General features: G+C 37.5%; 1 protein-coding gene across 1 annotated transcript; it reads left to right on the forward strand.

The window, feature by feature from the left end:
• Nucleotides 1–3,538: 3,538 nt before the first annotated feature.
• On the forward strand, nucleotides 3,539–10,643 carry ITM2A (integral membrane protein 2A). Its single transcript, XM_008579067.1, has 6 exons — nucleotides 3,539–3,980; nucleotides 7,456–7,587; nucleotides 7,868–8,065; nucleotides 9,192–9,302; nucleotides 9,569–9,719; nucleotides 9,871–10,643. The coding sequence occupies exons 1-6, from the start codon at nucleotides 3,870–3,872 to the stop codon at nucleotides 9,957–9,959; spliced, it is 792 nt and encodes a 263-aa protein (XP_008577289.1). The 5' UTR covers nucleotides 3,539–3,869; the 3' UTR covers nucleotides 9,960–10,643.
• Nucleotides 10,644–20,766: the final 10,123 nt, after the last annotated feature.

The raw sequence follows: 20,766 nt of genomic DNA on the forward strand, positions 1-20,766 counted from the left end.
TCTAGATTTTCCCATTTCTTTTAGTGGCAGTGAGACAATATAGTGACCATGAATACAAACACTGGAAACAGACCACTTGGGTTAGAATTTGACCTTAGGCAAGTTGCCTAACCTCTCACAAATTCAGTTTCCTCATCAATGAAATAGTGTATATAATAATAATATCTCAGAGTCGTGGTGAAGATTAAATGACATAATCAATGTAAAAAACTTAGCACAAAAATTTGGCATTTGATGTGCTCAACAAATGCTTAATATTGTTATCAAAGGTACCACCATTTTCCAAGTCTGAGATTCCCACTTATTCAAAATGAAGTTATTTTTTCTAATTTTTCTCCTTCATATTATTACAGCACCAGGCCTTGTAAAGTATGGCTCCTTAAGTATCTCAATCATCAGTGTATTCTACCACCTGTCGCCTGGAATATGTAAGAGTGCCCCATAACTGGTTTCCCAGAACATTTGCTGTCAGATTAATCTTTCTAAATAGATTGCTGAGTGTGAAGCTGTTGAAGATGAGCTAGGGATTTAAACATTCCTAGTAGCACTGGCTGTGAATGGAACTACACTGCTGGTTTGTAGAATTGCTATATCTTACTCCACAGCATAGGGGGGCCATGTTCCCACTACAAGAACTAGAAAACCAATGACAAGTATGTCATTGCCATTAGTATAGTGATGATGTGCTCTGCAAGGGCAAAGTTGTGTTGATCATAGCACAAGGCACATAGTAGACCCTCAGTAAATATTTGATGAACAAATAAATGAGTTAATGAGGAAAATGGTATCACAGATGGCTCTAATAGCTTTAGCTTCGTGGTATTGAATTTGTGGTCATTTCAGATCATTCAAAGAGAGTTGACATCATTACTTGGCATCCAATTGCATGACATGTTCCATTCAGCCCAAATTGTGATAATCTAGTCATCATCTGGCATGTGAGAACAGGGAAGTCATTTAAAAACTTGAATACTGTATATTCAGACATAATTAACAATGTGAACTGGAATCAGCAGGCAGCCAGACCCCTACAGTTTCCAAAGACAAGAAAGTGAGAGAAATTAATTCTAAGAAACAAGAAGTTGTTGCTGGGAAGGACGAAACACAAGAAAGAGCTCAGCCAATGGGGACCATTTTTTTTTTTAGTAGATGGAAATGTGTTCACTACTAGTTTCAACCCAATGAGAAAGTAGAAGCTCATATTTTTTTGTTTGTTTGTTTTTTTGGTTTTTTGTGACCAGTAAGGGGATCGTAACCCTTGGCTTGGTGTTGCCCCAACCGCGCTCAGCGAGTGAGCGCACTGGCCATCCCTATATAGGATCCGAACCCGCGGCTCCCGAGTGAGCCACGGGTTCGGCCCTAGAAGCTCATATTATAAAATTTAAATTTCAAAAATCATGCAGGAACTATTTCCTCTTCATGAAACGGATACTAACAATGGTTGTTGTTGCTTTTCTATGATCCTAACACGAGTATTACTGAGATATATTGAGAGAGTAACAGCGGTATCTGCCAATTTGAAACTGTGCCTGCATCACATATGGTCAACAGCAGTAAAGACCCTCAGAGAAGTATGGGTGGCCTAAAAGGGGATATGGTGTTAATAAATAGGAGATTGCTAAATTCTTCAAAATCCATTAGAGAAATTATCTAAGAATACCTATATTCAGATGCTGTGGGAACTTAAGCAGCTCTAGAAGTAAAATAAAAGTTGAAGGGTGAAAAAAGATAACTTCTATTAACTTTAAACATGGCTATGTTACAGACCGAAGTAAGAGGGTAACCAACCATTTCACTCTCCTATTCTTTTCATAATAATTTAAAAAGTGTTTCCTCCTGAGTTATTGCACATAATCCTCACAGCAACAGGATATGGAGGAGGAAACTAAGGCCTGAGGAAATGAGGTGATTTGCTCAGTGTTACATACTCAGCAATTGATCATATACTCCCTTGGTTGTTATCAGAGTTTGGGTGTATTCATCTGAAAAATAGTGGAAATAATACTTATTTCTCCTGCCTGACCACATTCCTGGAAGTTATAGTAAGATAATATATTATTCTCCCACCCAGCTCTTTGCACTTGGTAGGTAAATGTGTAGGAGCAACAATTTGTTCACCCATCCATGTGGTGTGAGGCACAGGACCTAACTAGCACAGACTCTAGCTGAGTTGTCATAAAGGTGATGGCAAACAGGAGGGAACCGTAAAGAGAAACGCCTTAGGAAGTTTAGATTTCCTCAGCCTATACTAAAGGTTGCCTGATAAATGTTAAATTCTAATGGCCAGGCTTGAACAAGAATAAGCGAAAGAACATAGGATGCCAATATTTCTAAGCAAACTCAGACATCCTGTTTTATAAGGTTCTGGCCCTTGGTAAGGCACAGGCTCCCACTGTTCCCCTTCATCCACCTTTCCAGCTGTGGCCTATCTGAGAAAATGAAGGCTGTCTTCACAAAGATCCCACAGTAGAGACAGGCGACCGGCTTCAGAGTCAAGGAAACCTCAGTGGGAAAAAGTCCAAGCTGGAATTTCTTGGACAGAGGGATGGCGACTCTTAACATATTCAAGTTGCTTTAGTAAGCAGATGGGTAGATGGGGAACTCTCTAGCAAAAGCTGTTTTTGTTTTGTTGGTGGTGGTGATGGTAAGTGTTATTGCCTTCACACAACAAACACCTCTCCTGTCTTCTGCAGCAGGACTATTTATAAACTCTGTATCACTGTGCTCCAGTCACCAACCTCCACAGCCTGAGTTTCATGTGGTGAGATTCTCTGTCAGTATCACCAACCTGGGAGAACTAACTGTGAAAAAATAGCTAAATTACACTGGCTGCACAGGTAAATATTCCAATACTGTTTTTTCCTACCAGAGCTGCATTAGCATCTGGCTAAACTTTGTATCCTCCAGCCCCACCTTCACCCCCCTAAACACATAGGTACACACACACCCCTGCTTTCCACCCCCACCCACCCTACGCCGCAGGTTTCACAGCTGTTGACTGAAGAGAACAGGCTCTGGGCTGAGACCCTACCCTGGTTTCCCTGACCTGGGAGAGTAAAAAGATATGGATTGTTTCAAGGATTCATTATGAACTTTGCAAATTCCTCGGTGTCTCATCATGCCCTATCTGCAAAGTGGAGAGTTGGGGAGGCAGGAGCCTAATCTTTCTGATCTAGCATTGCTTTGGGTTGGGAAATTAAAATTACAAAGCAAACGCAGGGAAAAAAAATGGTTAAGAGAATGAATCAAATAACTGCTTCTAAGATTTTTCTTAAACTGAAGGTATTATTATAAAGGTGCAGAACAGTCGTGGAACTGTGCTTTCGGGGCCTGGGTTGGTGCGGAGCTGAGGAAGCTCTGGATGGTGCCAAGTTACAGTCCTGGGCCCCGCGGGGGGCCAGGCCTAAGTTTTGGAAAACATAGTCAGCGTCAGAAGCTATTGTGGCTTGGACAGAGGCAAAAAGACACGACATTGCAGGCTTCCTTCCTGTCTTGCTCTTATCTAAGGGCGCAGAGAGTGGGTGGGAGCACTCCAGGAGTGCAGGTGAGGCACGTCTAGCCTTAGCCAGCCAAGGCCTCCACTTCCCCTCCTCTTCCCCCACTGGCAACTCCGCATTCCCCAACCCCCACTCCTGCACTTGGGCCCCCTCCCGCTCCTCCCTCAGCACTTCCCTGGGCCCGCCCACGTTCTCCCACCCAGCCTGGGACTGCGTCATAAGTATCCCCAGACCTAGCTAGTCTCGAAGCAGCGTTAGGCAGACGGGGCAGAAAGAAGGAGTGCTTGGGCTAGTGAAATCTCCTCCTCTTCCAACCTGCAGCCCAGGACGCTGATTCGAGCCGCGCCTTATCGCGCAGCCCGAAGGTTCACCATGGTGAAAATCGCCTTCAACACTCCCACCGCGGTGCAAAAGGAGGAGGCACGGCAAGACGTGGAGGCCCTAGTGAGCCGCACCGTCCGAGCTCAGATCTTAACCGGCAAGGTAGGGGTGGACGAGGGGGAGAGAGGGAAAGGGGACAGGTGGCAGAGGACAAAGTAAAGGCTGCCCCGAAGTCCCTAGGTCCCTGGGCGGGCTCTTCTGCGCTGCCCATTGGGTTTGACCGGTTGTCCCGGCTCTTCTGCCTGCCGCGCCCATGCCCCTCTGCATACCCGTGCATAACGCAATGTTCTGTCGGTTCGATCCCATGCCGTCTGCCTCGGAGAGAGTTTATAGGGAGCTTGAAGTGATCCCCTGGGACCCGGTGTTATCCTCTCCTGTAGAAAGTTTAGGGGGCTGGGAATCAACTAGAGGCGCACTACCCTATCCCCAACTCCGGGGACGCCTATAGCCTCCACAGGGGGGAAACGGACACGCGGCATGAGCAAGGGCAGATTTAACTTTTCTCTCTTTCCCTTTGACCTGGATGAAATTCTATGAATGTAAGTCTTTCCAGGCTCGCTGAGTGTTTGTTAGAAGAGGAGTGGGGGGCAAAGAGCAGCTTTAACTCCAAGCCATGCACACGCGCGCATTTATTTTCACTTTTTCCCTGGTCATAGGCAGCGTTAAGCATTAGGTAAAGGAGCTGTAAAAATTGAGGTTGGTTTTAATTTGAGTTTCGGGTGTTCACTGTGCCCTCTTACAGCAAGAACCTTGTGTGTTTTCGGAGTGGCATTTCCTAAAGAAAACACCCTTCTTACGTAGAAATAAATTTTGGGATACTTTTTTATTCTTTTCTTTTAGTTCTTTCTTTTTGAGCAACATCACCCTCCTATCGTACAGATATCTGCAGCAGGTCCAACGTCCTAACTTAAAGTACTAGCTTTGCCAGAAACTCAGAAAGTTTCCCCCGTAAAATGTTAGCCATATTTATTTAGTACGATTTCTATTTCCTTTAAACACGTGCCATGTTTTTAGTATTCCTAAACTACTCTTCATTTTCCTCAGTAAAATTTCAATTTTAAAAGGCAATTATATGTCTTTTCCTGTTCTACTAAATCTGCAAAGTGTTGGAGCTTGCAGATCTGCCCTAACTTGTCATGTTTTCTCTATAAAGTTTTAACTTTTGTGTTCAGAGTGGAGATTTGAAAAGTGCTTTGAGTGAAATGAGAATCCATATGATAAAACTTGATTATGTACACAATTTGAAATGTTAATGTACAGAATTTTTATCATGGAAACTTTCAATATTTAATCCTGCAATCAAGCTAGCTTTTGTGTATTATGCATTTTAGAATTCAAAATTAACACCCCCTGGCATTGTTGAGGTTTTGTTTAAATGACAAAAGGTCAAATATGCAATTGTCCTCCTACTTGCTTTGTAAGTGAAACATGGCCAGATTTTTTGAGAGGTCTAATTATATGCCAGTAGTTAAATATAGCCACACAGTAATCCTTTTTTTTTCTCACCACCAAAAGTTTCATGACGTGTAGATAGATTCAGTTAACATACAAGCAATACTTACACCAGGACTGTAGTGTGATGAGGAATAAATAAAAATGAGCATTTGCAATTTGATATTTCTTTATTAGGTCTTGGAGAAGCTTTCACAGGATCCTGACCTAGCCACTATAGGACATTGACAATAACACTTGACACATTACATTGCGATGAATTGATCAGCTAGCTCATCAGAGATTGAGAATGACAGAATATTATGTCAGAGGTTGTATACAATGACTTTAAAATACAGTTCAGGGAGAAATTAGCTATGGTAATTGATGGCCCTCACCATCCTGAAGTCCAACAAGTTTAAATGAAAATGAAAACATTTTTATTCCTAGTATGTAGAGATATTTTATGAAATTGAAATTCCAATACTTAGGCTTTGCCTAATAATGAACTTCCTGAATTATTGGAAGGAGAAACAAAATTACAGTGCAAAGTGTTCTTCTCATGTCTCAAAGCAAGAAAAGATAATTATTTCTCTGAGACTTTCAAATTAAGCCGTATGTGACTTATGGGCAAGTCACTTCATCTTTCTGGACCTCAATTTAATCATCTCAAATATAATTTCTAAGCCTCCAGCTCTAGATTACAGTGATTCTCAATCATAATTTATAGTTCTGCTTTTATAGTGCTAATCTTAGTTTAGGATTTTTAATAGAAGTAATTAAAAGTTTCTGAAAAGCCTTCAAGGTTTATAGAGTATTAATGGAGAGTTTGATCTTAAATAAATTTAGCTAAGAAAATGTGAATACGACATTTCTTTGACTTTGTCTTTTTGGAGGGATAAAAAAAACATTTATCAAATAATTGCCTGTCCTTTTTTCTTGTATATTGACATCAAGTCCATGCATTCCTTTTCACTAAACTAATTTAAGTTTAATTAGGTCTCATAAAATTACAGTAGTTGTCTTGAAATAGAGCTTAATGGCCCGAAAGACTAAAACAATTTATTTACATACCAGTCTGATTGATTTACCCTTCCATTACCAGGGCCTAAATTTGCTGACTTCATTCATTTTACCTTTGAATAATAATGCTGCTTAGGGAATATTGTGACAAACAAGAATGGGATAGAGGAGCGTCTGGTCCACCGTCCTGGGATGGGTACATTTAATCAGTTACTTGTTTGCTTTGGATCTTTCTTGTTCTAATTCCTAAGCAAATTATTGATTTAACAAAATTTTACAGTCACTGTTACACGGACAACTTTTGTGGCTAGCTAGCACAAATGCTATACTTTAAAATCTAGTGTTTTGCTCAGGACGTGGAAAGCATAATTTCATTCATGCAATACACAGCCATAGAATACTGGGTGACATTAGGATACTTCATATTTCTCAATACAATTAGGAACATTAGGAAATATGTCTTTGCCTTCAATATTTTAATTACTTAAATAGGGGGAAATGGCATATATCTGTCTCATAGAACTTCTTTTAATATCTAATTTTCAAAAAACAGCTTTTTGAAAGCTAGTCAATAAATCGAAGGATATTAATTCTCCTTTAAGTTGGCAAATTGATTTACAAAAAAATGGTAAAGAAGCAAAATTGTATTTCAGAGAGTTAGTATACTGTACAAATCTAAAAAGTAACTACTTCCATTTATTTAAAGAGTATAACTTCCAAAGATCAGCTGAACTACATTTTGCCTATAGTTAACAGAACTGTATTATGTACTCAAAAATTTAAGAGAGTAGATCTCATGTTAAATGTTCTTAGCTCAATAAAGAAGAATATATCTTATTGCATAAATGAATGGTTATTTTATTTTGATTCTAGAAGTATTTTGAAATAACTTCATATCTGTATTTGGATTTGGAAATGCCAGAAGGAAGGCTAATATAATTGGAGATATTTTTACATCTATTAGATATCAGAAATTGTCTTGAAATGACTTTAGAGTAGGATGACTTAATAACATATTTTCAAAATATCTTGGGTTTCAGGGTAGGTAAATTGTACACCAAAGCAACTGTGTGTCTAAAAATGCAATCTGGTTTTGTTTTTGTTTTTGCTTTTTAATAAATAGGATCTCCGAGTTACCACCCAGGAAAAAGAGGGCACCTCTGGGCGATGCATGCTTACTCTCTTAGGCCTTTCATTCATCTTGGCAGGACTTATTGTTGGTGGAGCCTGCATTTACAAGTACTTCATGCCCAAGGTAACAATAATTATAATTCTTAAACTTTATATCACTAATTGCGATACATTTAGTAGCAATTTAAATAATTTTGTAGTAGTCACCAGAGAAATGAAGATTTAGGGAAAGTTTCCAAATTACCTTTCAGTTCATATAATTGATTTGACTTCATGGTGACAACTGTAATCAACAAGACTCAGTTTAGAATGCAGTACAATGAATTGATATGAGCATGAGAAACAATTCAAATGTCAGGGTAGTGATTATTATGATGTTTTAACTCTTCCTTTTTGTATTTTAGAGTACCATCTACCATGGAGAGATGTGCTTCTTTGATTCTGAAGACCCTGCACATTCCCTTCGTGGAGGAGAACCTTACTTCCTGCCTGTGGCTGAAGAGGCTGACATTCGTGAAGATGACAACATAGCAATCATTGATGTGCCTGTTCCCAGTTTCTCTGATAGTGACCCTGCAGCAATTATTCATGACTTTGAAAAGGTAGCTTTCCCATTTTTTTTATTGAAATATAATTGATCATACATATATATGGGGTACAAAGTTGAATATCAGTATCTGTGTACAATATGTCATGCTCAAATCAGGATAATTAATATATTCAACATTATGCAATGTAATCACTTTTCATGACCCTTTACCAATTCCTCCATTCATCCCTCCCACTCCCCTTTTCCCACCTCTGGTAACCTCAGCTCTGTTCTCTACTTTTTAAAGTTCAACATATTATTGTGATTTGTTATCTCTTTCTTTCTTTCTATTTATTTGTTTATTTTTTGTAGCTTCCACTTATGCATAAGGACATGTGGTATTTCTCTTTCTGCGCCTGGCTTATTTCACTTAACATGATCTTCTCTAAGTTCATCCACGTTGCTATGAATGGCAGTATTTCATTCTTTTTTTTAATGCAAGAGTAGTATTCCATTGTGTAAATGTACCACATTTTCCTTATCCCGTCATCTGACGATGGACATTTAGGTTGGTTCCAACTATTGACTCTTGTAAATAAAGCTGCAGTAAACATGGAGTGCAGTTATCCCTTCAACATGATGATTTCCATTCCTTTGGGTACATACCCATCAGTGGAATTGTTGGATCTTATGGCAGTTCTATCTGTAGTTGTTTGAGGAACCTCCATACTGTTTTCCATAATGGCTGCACCAATTTACAGTCACACCAACAGTGTAGGAGGGTTCCCCTTTCTCCACATCCTCGGCAGCATTCGTTGTTCTCTGTCTTTTTGGTAATAGCAGGTCTAACTGGGGTGAGATGATATTTCAAGGTGGTTTTGATTTGCATTTCCCTGATGCTGAGTGATGTTGAGCATTTTTTCATATGTCTGTTGGCCATCTGTATATCTTCTTTTGAGAAATGCCTATTTAGCTACTTTGCCCATTTTTTAATTGGGTTATTTGTGTTTATACTTTTAAGTTGTTTGAGTTCCTTGTATATTCTGGATAGCAATCCTTTGTCAGATTCATAGTTTGCAAATATACTCTCCCACTCTGTAGGTTGTCTCTTCTGTAGATATTTGTTCTAATGGTAGCTGGAAAATCGGCACTGCTGATACTTTTGATATTGTACCTAATGTTTTTCCCCTCCCCAAAAGGGAATGACTGCTTACCTGGATTTGATGCTGGGGAACTGCTATCTGATGCCTCTCAATACTTCCATTGTTATGCCTCCAAAGAATCTGGTGGAGCTCTTTGGCAAACTGGCGGTATGTATTTTGGAGGTCAAATTTTCTATAAGCACTTCCAAATAATTTTGCTTCCTCATTTTAAGAAATTAATGAGTTGGGCCAAAACATTCCATTTCGTTGAAATAATTTTTAAACAGAAAAGTGTGCTATGAACTTAAAAAACTGCTCTTAAAAACAGCCTTCTTCTAAAAAGTATATGTTTAATAAGTGAGAATTTAAAGAGTGTTTTTAGGAATTTCTCATTTCAATTTTTTTTCAGTTTTTTTTTTTTTTTTCATTTTTAGAGCGGCAAATACCTGCCTCACACGTATGTGGTTCGTGAAGACCTGGTTGCTGTGGAGGAAATTCGTGATGTTAGTAACCTTGGCATCTTTATTTACCAACTTTGCAACAACAGAAAGTCCTTCCGCCTTCGTCGCAGAGACCTCTTGCTGGGTAGGAAGTTTATTTCTTCATTCATCCTGTGTTACTGGGACAGTGAGGGAGAGTCAGGGTGGAGTGCATAGGAAAATGGAAAATAAGTCTAGGTATCTTAATTTACACAAAAATTTCCAAAGGCACTCTTTTTCTGCCCATTTCCTCACAGGTTTCAACAAACGTGCCATTGATAAGTGCTGGAAGATTAGACACTTCCCCAATGAATTTATTGTTGAGACCAAGATCTGTCAAGAGTGAGAGGCAACAGATAAAGCATATCTTTGGTAATAAGAAGTCAGAGATTTACAATATTACTTCAACATTAAAACGTATGGGATACTCAAGATATTTACTCATGCATTTACTCTATTGCTTATAGGAAAAAAAAAAGGAGAAAAACCTACTAACCACTGCAAGTTCTAGTTCTTGTCAAATTTTAGTTTAATTGGCATTGTTTGTTGTTTGAAACTGAAATGATTCTCATTTTTTCTTTTAAATTTATAGAGTTTAGATTTCTGAAAGCAGCATGAATGTGTCAGCTAACATCCTGACAATAAATTTCATCCTTTGTGTTTTTTTAAGTTAGCTCTTCACTCAGTCATACAGTAGAGCATGTTTTAAATTTAAAATATTTAAAATTGTTTTTGACCTTTTTGTGTAAATCATGTCAAATCCATTAACACTGTTAAGTTTTGTTTCTCATTTTGTGCAACTTTCCAGAATTTAGAAATTACATACTTGCAATTCTATTAGGTGCTCTGTAATGAATCTGACATATACGTGAACGATTTTCATGAGAAAGTCATGTTTCACTAATGCAGTGATTTTTTTTTCTCACTAATATCCGTATTGTGAAATCCACAAAACTATTGGTGCTAAATGCTGTAAGTAGTTTAGGTTGTATGAATTCTACAACCCTATAATAAATTTTACCATATTCAACCAGTGTTTCTTTTATTTCACCACTCCAAGTATACTTAATGTGAAAAATTAATATTACTCATTTAGCTTTGGTGTACCTGCAACAGATCTAAAATTATGAGCCCAATTCTAACCCCATTCCCACCTCCACACATTTATATTTTATAATTCCGTATTTTACTCCTTTTTTGATATTATATCAATTACTTTTTTATAAGTATCCCATAATCTGCTTATCATGTCAATTTAAATATTTATCATGCATCTTCAGGCCCATAGCACTTTTAAACTTTTTAATGGGTTTCTTTTTTCATCAAAAAACATAAACAACTCTATACAGCTATAGATGGATAAGATGTTGATGGCTTTTAAGACATTTACATGCTGTAATCTCTACTCATTTACCTAAGAGTATAAACTCCATACCCAGGGGGCCAGTACTATAGACTCTTTCCCTTGTGTTAGGTACAAAATTGTTCCCGATATCACTGATCAGTCGCTGGTAGTGACTATTGATCAATTTTTGTAGTCAAAACTACCCAGTCGAATCCATAGCTTTAAATACTACCATTTTTAAAAAATGAAATAAATTAAACATTTAACTTCAAGAACTCAGATCTAAAACAATAACACAAGCCTTAAAACATTCAGAAAGAAAAATGCAATACTTGGAAAATAATAACAGTAACTGATAAATATATTCAAGAACTGGTTATTTATAAATAAGGAAAATATTTAGAAAGAATTTGATAAAATTAGCACCTATTCCTTGTTTTAAAATATGTATAAAAATAAGAAGGAGGAAATACATTCTTTCCAAATTTATCTTAAATAGCCAGCATCATGTCTAAAGGTGAAACACAGGAAAGGATTCTGGCTATTGCAGCTATTCAGTGTGGTTCCAGACATTCCGGTCAATGAAATACCATGAAAAGCAAGTAAAAAGTATCACTATTTAAAAGAGGGATGAAATTATGTTTACTACCGGGTAGTATTTTTTTTAATGTAAGATACTAGTGGACCAATCAGAAACTTTAGAAATTAACAAGAAGATTCAGTATAATATAAACAAAGGCCAATGTCTTTTTTTTAATACCACCAACAACCAATTAAAGGGTAATACCAGCGGGTAAAAAATATTCTACTCACAGTTGCAACAGGAACATAAAATAGCACCAACAAGAAATTTGTGAAATTATTACAGAGAAAACCATAAAACAAGTAAGATGCATAAAAGAAGAGTTGAATAAATAGAGAGGGAAGAAAGAACATTACAAATAGGTCAATTCTTCCTCAATTAAGTTTATTGGTTCAACCCCATCCCAATCAAAACCCCAAAATAATTGATTTTGGAACTTGGCAAAATTATTTGAAGGTTCATCTAGAAGCATAAATAGGTAAGAATAGCTAAAGAAGAAAAAAGTGAAAAAAAGAGTAATTTCTTACATGAACTACTATTAAATGATAGCCAAATTTACAATAATTTTAAAGGTGACTTACATAAGGTAAAGAGCACAATGCCAAGAAAGAGACTATAGTGTGTAAAAAAAAAATTTAAAAAAAAACAAAAACCAGTATCATAATAGAAGCTCCATGCAGTGAGATGCATTGTGTATGAAACTGTTGGCAAAAGTGCCTAAACAACAACAACAACAAAAAAATCAAAGTCCTAATCATTACAGTATGAAATAGCATAAAGCTAGCAGCCCTCTAAGTGCAGCCTCTCCTAAAATTTACTAAAAATAAATATGTTTAAAAAGAGGAAAACCCTCAAATACACTAAAAGTATAACTGAGTGATAATCTAATGCTGGGATTTGTGAGGAGTTGATATGTGAGAGACTAGCTCTCTGATTATCTGTCCACTAACTCAGAGCCCAGAATCTCTATCAACCAGAAAAATGGGCAGTCATCTATGTAAGAGATGTTCCGTGAATCATAGTTTTAGTTTTCATACCTTGTACCTCCTTTCCCTCTATCAGTTTACCCACCCCCACATGATTATTCATTCAATTATTCATTTATCATTTGTCAGGCATTGTGCACAGCATTGGAAGTACATAGAGTCGTGAGCAAAGCAGACATGGACACCGCCCTTATTAAGCATATAGTCTACTGGGGGCGGGGAAGAGAAAGACTTTATCTCAAATAACTTTACTATTTTGTTACAAAGAAAAATTAAAGAATGCTTATGAGAGTTTTTAACGGGGGAGGGGGGGGGAGGCAATCCAATCCTGAACTATTAATGAAATCTTAACTGAAAATAGGAAGTTTGAGCTGAGAGCTGAAATATGAGTAGTAAAACTTTAAGTAGATAAAAGGAGAGCATTTCAGACAGAAGAAAATGGGAGCTAAGTCCCTGAGGCAGAAAAGATTGTGGTTGTTGGAGAAAGTCAGGGGGGGGGGGGGGGAGGCAATCCAATCCTGAACTATTAATGAAATCTTAACTGAAAATAGGAAGTTTGAGCTGAGAGCTGAAATATGAGTAGTAAAACTTTAAGTAGATAAAAGGAGAGCATTTCAGACAGAAGAAAATGGGAGCTAAGTCCCTGAGGCAGAAAAGATTGTGGTTGTTGGAGAAAGTCAGAGAAAGAGGGGCTGGAGCATGTTGAATGAATAAAATTGTATGAAAAGCAGTTGGAAAATAGGTGGAGTTCAGATCATGTAGGATCCTGTAGGCTATGTTAAAAAAAAAAAAACTTTTTCTTAAAAAAAATTTTAAAGTAATGGAAAGTCATTGAAGGTTTTAAGCAGGGCCATGGATGGGAGCAGATTGGTATTTCTAAAAGATTATTTTGACTTCAATGAGGGGAATATGTTATAGAAGGACAAAAGAGAATATAGTAATACCTGTTAGGAGGCCACTTCAGTAATCTGAGCAAGACATGATAGTAGATTGAAGTATCAAAGTGGAAGCGATGAAAGAAAAAGTAGAGAAAATTAAGATATTTTTGCTCTAAAATTGACAGAAAATAATTATGGTTGATTATGCAGGGTAAGGAGTGTCAAGGGGTTTGTTATTGATGACTCCCAGGTTTATGGCTTATATACTCAGATGAGAAGTAATATGACTTGGCCCTGCAGATCCCAGAACTTACTCAAGGTAAATAGAGATAAATTGGTGTTTGATGTGCCACTCAGAGTCGTGGCACAAAACTGATGGCAGGGAGATTAATAAAGGTACAAATTATAAGGTGTTAATAAAAGGGTTAATAAAAGCCAAGAAGTCTCAGTGAAGCTCACTAGAACTAGCAACACTGGTGAACCCTCATGACCTCTAGTGTCGAATATGCAAGGAGAAAGAATAATTTCCAGAACCTGGAAAGAGTAGCTATAGATGAGTACTTTCCCTGACAGAAACTGTGGCATTTGGTAAAGGGACACAGCCAACTTGCTCTTTCATCTCCTGCTGGTGTCTCCCATTGGCCAAATTTAACTAGAACCCAGAGGGAAAGGAGTGCATTGGTACAGTCAGCCTCCTGGGTCAGCCTCCTGAGTATAAGCAGAATGGAAAAGCGAAGAGTAACTCTGGAGAACCAGGCAAAGAATATTGAGCACAGCCCACTCCTTTTTCTCCTCAGCATCTACTCTTATTGCTTATCCAGATAAAATATTCATGTCTCCAACATAAGGAACACACAAATTCCCATTGGCTACCATCTATTTGCAGGATAGTGTCAATTCTATATTTCTACTTGAAACTAAAATATTAGCCACCACCACCACACTTTATATAAGGTAAGAGGAGTTGGAAGAAGGGAAGAAAAAAAAAAAGTAAAACACGGCTGCTTTAATCCTTGATTTTTTAGCTGCATATGAGTCCTAAGTTGATAATTACAGTTTTCTTAATTCACATTTTATTCCTTATCTTCATTTGCCCTCTGTAGAATCTTGGCTGGGTAGATTCTCTTACTACCTAATGGAGTAGTCCAAATCTAGATCAATGCAGGATCTGAGTCTTTTGGTGGTCCTATATTTATTGCAGTTTTTCACTGACAATGGCTATTTCACAAGGAAGTAAAGGAAGCACCCCAGTGAATCCACTGGGTAACAGTCTTCCTTGGTTCTCTTGTGTTGTAGCAACCCAAGTTCCCCTTGATAATCAAAATCAAACACCTCAGCCAGTTCGGTGATTATTTCTCTACCTGTTGGTTTGTGAGGAGCCCCAAATGTCTAAGAATCAGTCTCAGGTTTTAATTTAAGGGAACTGTGACGCTTCCCAGTGGAAGTGTTCTATCCTTGAGCAGTAGAACTTCCAAACCCACCAAAACCAAGACTGTGGGAACAAGAAGCAAAAATTCCTTTGGCGCATTATTAAATACAATAGTAACAGTGCTGTGGATTGAATATCTCCCCCAAAGTCATTGAAGCTTGATTCCCATTGTAACAGGGTTAAGAGGGGAGAAATCAGACTCTGGCAGTGTTGAAGGGTGGGGCTTTAAGAGGTAATTTGATGTTGATGACTATGACCTCATGAATGGATTAATCAATTTGTGGAGTAATGGGTTAATGATTTAGTAGGTTGTCATGGGAGCGGCACTTGTGGCTTTATAAGGAGAGCAGGTGAGCATGTTAAGGAGCCCTTGCCATTCTTGCCATGTGATTGCCTGTGTCACCATAGGACACTGTAGAGAGTTACCACCCAGAAGAGAAGGTCCTTACCAGATGTGACCCCTGAGCCATGGACTTCCCAGCCTCCAAAACATAAGAAATAAATTTTGTTTTCTTATAAATTACCCAGTTTCAGCTATTCTGTTACAAGCAACAGAAAATGGACTAATACAGAGGGGAAACTCCCAACTCTGGCTATGAGAGAGAGGGCATCACTTATTGACTGCTACTTTGAGTTTGGCCTGAAGGATATCACTTCAACATCATAGGTTGCTGTCTCCTAACTGGTACAATAACTGAATCTTTAGAATACCGTTCCTCATATACAATTTTAAGGATTCAATACATCAGGTGACACTGTTTTTATGATGTGCAGTTTATGTCGCACGTCACTTCGTATCCCATAGTTAAGACATTCAGTCTTTACAAGCCCTACTAAGAAGATGGAAGTGATATTTCAAATTGAGAATAATAATCAGAAGAAGAGGACTTCACTACAAAATCTTGAGTTGGCACTGTAATTATACTAGAACATCTTTGTCTACCACAGAATCTTCCTATGTGATGGCATTTGATTGGGTCGTAAGGCCCAAGTGGCAGAGCAACTTACACTGGAGCCTAGATCTACTGCAAAGTGTTTTCTTGCTCTAGACCATACTCAGTACTGACAACCTTATGGATTACCTGGTAAATTAGTTGTAGCAGCAAGCCCAAGTGTGGTATACATTGCATTCAAGATCCTAGAAGTTCTACCAAGCATAGTACCTGTTTCTTCATGGTGGACAGTGCAAGGGACAAAAATTGTTTCTCACTTTAGAAAGGATAAACTGACATGCACCAAACCACTATGCCACTAAAAAACATCAAATATGTGACAGGCACTCTGAATATGCATGTATCTTACTAAGATGCCTATAATGCTTGCTACTTCCTTTTACCAGGACCACTTGGCATAGTGTCAAAAATGTAATGGATCATCAGGATGATTTATGGGGCATGTCAACACAATCGGGGTCACTCTTCACCAAATTTTAGCAGAAAAGAGTGATTATATAGTCCTAATATTAGAAAATGAAGGCAAACTTCTTCTAATTTTCTTTGTTGATAGAAATGGAGGAGGAGGAAGAAATTTGATACATAAATGGCTGCATATCATCCTCCAGGAGCTGTGTGGATTTGCTTTAATAAAGACACTACATCCAGAAGTGAGGATGGAATTAGCCTCATGCCCTTAATAAGTTTGCAATAATCCATAGTCATTCCCCAAAACATCTTGCTTTTGGCCCCAGCCAAATAACATTAAATGGCAATATGGCAGGAAATACCATTTTGGGATTGTTGAAATATTTAATAATGATGCTAATCTCTGCAATTTCTTCCCTTTTTGGTTTACTCTCTTGGCAGGGAGTAAGGAGAGTTGGGTTAAAGAGAGTTCTAGTGACACCCACTTGGCTTTTCATAACATAATTGTCTTCACCCCATGGATCTGGAAACCAATGTGAGGATTCTTCCAGTTGCTGAGTATGTCTTTTCCCATTACACATTCAGGGACTGGGGAATAAAAATTAATGTAAACCTGCAATCTCACTTAACTCACAGAGTCAGACATGTAGTAAGACTTATTTTATCTTCTGACCCTGAGGAGCACACACTCTGATTAATGGGCTATGATGGAATTTCAGTCTCCAGGATTCAGCACCAGTTCAGGGCTAATATCCAATAACTTCCCTCAAATATGCGTATTTCCTCTTTATCCATCATCGTGATTAATAAAGCTGGATCTCTCTGGACAAGGATTGTGTGAATAATAAAATATACACACGAATAGCCAAAGCAATCCTGAGCAATAAGTAAATAGATAAATAAAGCCAGAGACATAACACTGTCTGACTTCAAACTACACTACAAAGATATAGTAACCAAAACAGCATAGTACTGGCATAAAAACCAGACACTCAGACCAATGGAACAGAATAGAAAACTCAGAAATCATACCACATACTTACAGCCAACTGATCTTTGACAAAGGCAACAAGAACATACATTGAGGAAAAGACTGCCTCTTCAATAAATGGTGCTGGGAAAACTGGAAATGCACATGTAGAAAAATGAAACTAGACCTATACCTCTCACCATATACCAAAATCAACTTAAAATGGATTACAGACTTAAATATAATACTTGAAACTATAAAACTCCTAAAACAAAACATAGGGGAAACACTGCAGGATATAGGACTAGGCCAAGACTTTATGAATATGACCCCAAAAGCACAAGCAACAAAAGAAAAAATAAACAAATGGGATTATATCAAACTAAAATGCTTCTGCGCAGAAAAGAAAACAGTTAACAGAGCAAAAATACAACCTATAGAATGGGAGAAAACACTTGCAAACTAAGTATTCGACAAGAGATTAATATCCAGAATACACAAAGAACTCAACAGTAAGAAAACAACCCAAATAAAAATGGGCAAAGGAGCTGAATACACATTTCTCATATGAAGATGTACAAATGGCTAACAGACACATGAAAAAATGCTCAACATTGCTCTGCATCAGGGAAATGCAAATCAAAACCACCTTGAAATATCATCTCACCCCAGTTAGACCAGCTATTACCATAAAGTCAGAGAACAACAAATGCTGGCGAGGATGTGGAGAAAGGGAACCCTCCTACACAGTTGGTGTGACTGTAAATTGGTGCAGCCATTATGGAAAACAGTATGGAGCTTCCTCAAACAAGTACAGATAGAACTGCATATGACCCAGCAATCCCATTGCTGGGTATATACCCGAAGGAATGGAAATCATCATTTCAAAGAGATACCTGCACTCCCATGTTTATCACGGCTCTATTTACAAGAGTCAATAGTTGGAATCAACCTAAATGTCCATCAACAGACAACTGGATAAGGAAAGTATGGTATATATACTCAATGGAATACCAGTCTGCCATAAAAAAGAATGAAATTCTGCCATTCTCAACAACATGGAGGAACTTAGAAGACATTATGTTAAGTGAAATAAGCCAGGCACAGAAAGAGAAATACCACATGTTCTCACTTGTAAGTGGGAGTTAAAATCAAGAAAAAAAGAAAAGAAGGAAAGTAAGCAAGACATAAAGAGATAGAGAAAAAGAAACAATCACAATAATACATTGAACTTTCAAAAAAAAAGGAGAGAATGGAACTGTGGTTATTAGAGGTTGGGGAGAGGTGGAGGGGGTTGATGAGAGGCTGGTTGAGGGTCACAAGGATTGATTACATTTTGTAAACATGAGTATACTGATTATCCTGATTGGATCACAACATGTTGTACACATATACTGATATTTGATTCTGTACCCCACAAATATATATAACCAATTATCTTTCAATAAAAAAACTGTCAAAAAGTAATTTAAAAATATACACTCGTGGCTTTATTTCAGGGTTATTCATAAAAGGTACCCAGCCTCCCTCAAGCAAAGGTGTCCAATTCTGTGAACATCCTTGGGTATGGAAACTGAGGAAAAGGCTGCAAATCCCACCTTGGTATTCATGTTAGGTTTCTTCCAAACAGACATCAAAGTTTTCTGCCTAAATGTGTCAATCAGCACCTTAATAGGCTTACTATTTCATGCCTAAGGATACCATGATTAATTAGCCATTACCAGAGAAACTTGAAAGATAAAATACTTTGATTAGTGCTCTAACCCTTTGGTTTATTTAATACATCAATTATTTTCACTTTGCATATGGGCTTGAACACTCCACTACTCATTATTCTTAATGACTTGGTCAGGGATATGTTCAGAGGTATGCATGTAATAATATGTCCATTTTAACATTTCCATCTCCTTGAGTCTTGTGGATCCTTTCTCTATAGTATGCCAGGGAAGTTCCAGCATTTTATTGACTTTAAACCACTGTTGAGTACAAGTTTCAATTTTGCCAGCCTAGCTAATAATATCACCATTCTTTGGTGATCAAGACAACATATTACATCCTAAAATCCAAATGAATGTGTTCACATCAATTAATTTGGACTGATTGATTCTTCTTTTTTGTTCTCCTTGGTCTTATCCTTAGAATCCACTCTCATGCATGTTCCCATATGTCTGCTGATATATATTGTCAAGGGCCAGAACTCTTTTGACCTCAAAAGTGTCTGTCAATTTTTCCTCATGGAGAAAATAAGGTCTACATATCATACCAAAAAGGGTATACATCTTAATACAGCCCATGTCCGTTTGTGCTATTATATCAAAATACCACAAACTGGTTAATTTATAAACAACTTAAATTTATTTCACATTGTTTTGGAGTCTTGAAAGTCCAAGATTAAAGCATTGGCAATTCTGGTGTCTGGTGAGGGCCCAGTCTCTGCTTCCAAAATGGTGCCTTGTTGCTGTGTTTTCTGGAGGGGACTAAAGCTATGTCCTCACATGGTGAGAGGTATATAAAGGGCAAACTCACCCTCTCAAGCCCTTTTATAAGGTTATTAATCCCATTTTAAGGGCTCCACCCTTATGACTTAATTACGTTCTAAAGGCCCCACCTCTTGCTACTATCACATTGGTGATTAAGGTTCAACACATGAATTTGGGGGGACATTCAGCCATAGCAACTCAGATGAAAGAATATAAGGAAAACTTGAATATGCTTAAATATTGACAGAAATGGACCATTAGAGAGGTACAGATTAAAGATACAAGAGAAATTGGGACATTAGTGGAGCTAGATCCTTGAGAAAGTGATAGGGAAGGAAATCAAAAGCACAACTAAAAAAATACCCTTAGATAGGAAAAAGAAGTTAGGTCTATTATATCAAGCTAGGAAAAAGAATTTAGATCTATTACATCAAGCTAGAAAAAAGAATAGGATATTGTTGACAAAATTTGACTTTCATATTTCAAAGTTCAGGATAATGAATGTGATATTTCAAAGTCCGGGATAACAACAAAGTTGAAGGTATGATCATGGGAGTAGATGACTAAAGTGGGGCAGAATAAAGTTCCCTGGTGATGAGGAAATCAAGAATGAAGAGGCTACTGTATTTGATGCATTGTCCACATGGATGCTGATGCTACTGAGAATAATGACAAAAACTGAACTGGAAAGAAAATGAAGCAGGTGCTAAGGTTTTCAATAAATGATGGGGGGGTGGGGGGTAACTAGGATGTAAACAGATTTTGGCAAAAAGGACTGGATGGTAAATTCAGGTGCTATAAGCCCAAAGAAAAAGAGTTATTATATAGGATGAGTAGTTAAAATCAGGAACAAGAGAGGGATTGATGCTACTGTTCAGTGCACTACTACTCTTATTTGCAAATATTTTTATATGCAGAAAATCCAGTAGAATTAACTGAAAAACTATTAAAACCAATAAGATAACTCAGTAGGGTGTTTTACAAAACACATCAAATATATTTTTAAATCCATGCAGAAGAGTAAATATTGAAAAATAGCCAAAATAATTTTGAAGAAGTATAACAAAATGGTTGTTCTTGTTCTACCACATGTCAAAATTTAACTTGAACTTTTAGTAATT

The sequence above is a fragment of the Galeopterus variegatus genome, unplaced genomic scaffold (genome assembly GCF_000696425.1).
Source record: "Galeopterus variegatus unplaced genomic scaffold, G_variegatus-3.0.2 Scaffold1804, whole genome shotgun sequence".
In the NCBI taxonomy this organism is placed as follows: Eukaryota; Metazoa; Chordata; class Mammalia; order Dermoptera; family Cynocephalidae; genus Galeopterus; species Galeopterus variegatus.

Bases quoted from the DNA above. Each gene is read 5' to 3' on its own strand.
- ITM2A (XM_008579067.1), top strand. From the start codon at position 3,870: ATGGTGAAAATCGCCTTCAACACTCCCACCGCGGTGCAAAAGGAGGAG. The intron at 3,981-7,455 runs GTAGGGGTGGAC...TTTAATAAATAG, and splicing joins CTCAGATCTTAACCGGCAAG to GATCTCCGAGTTACCACCCA. The intron at 9,303-9,568 runs GTATGTATTTTG...TTTCATTTTTAG, and splicing joins AGCTCTTTGGCAAACTGGCG to AGCGGCAAATACCTGCCTCA.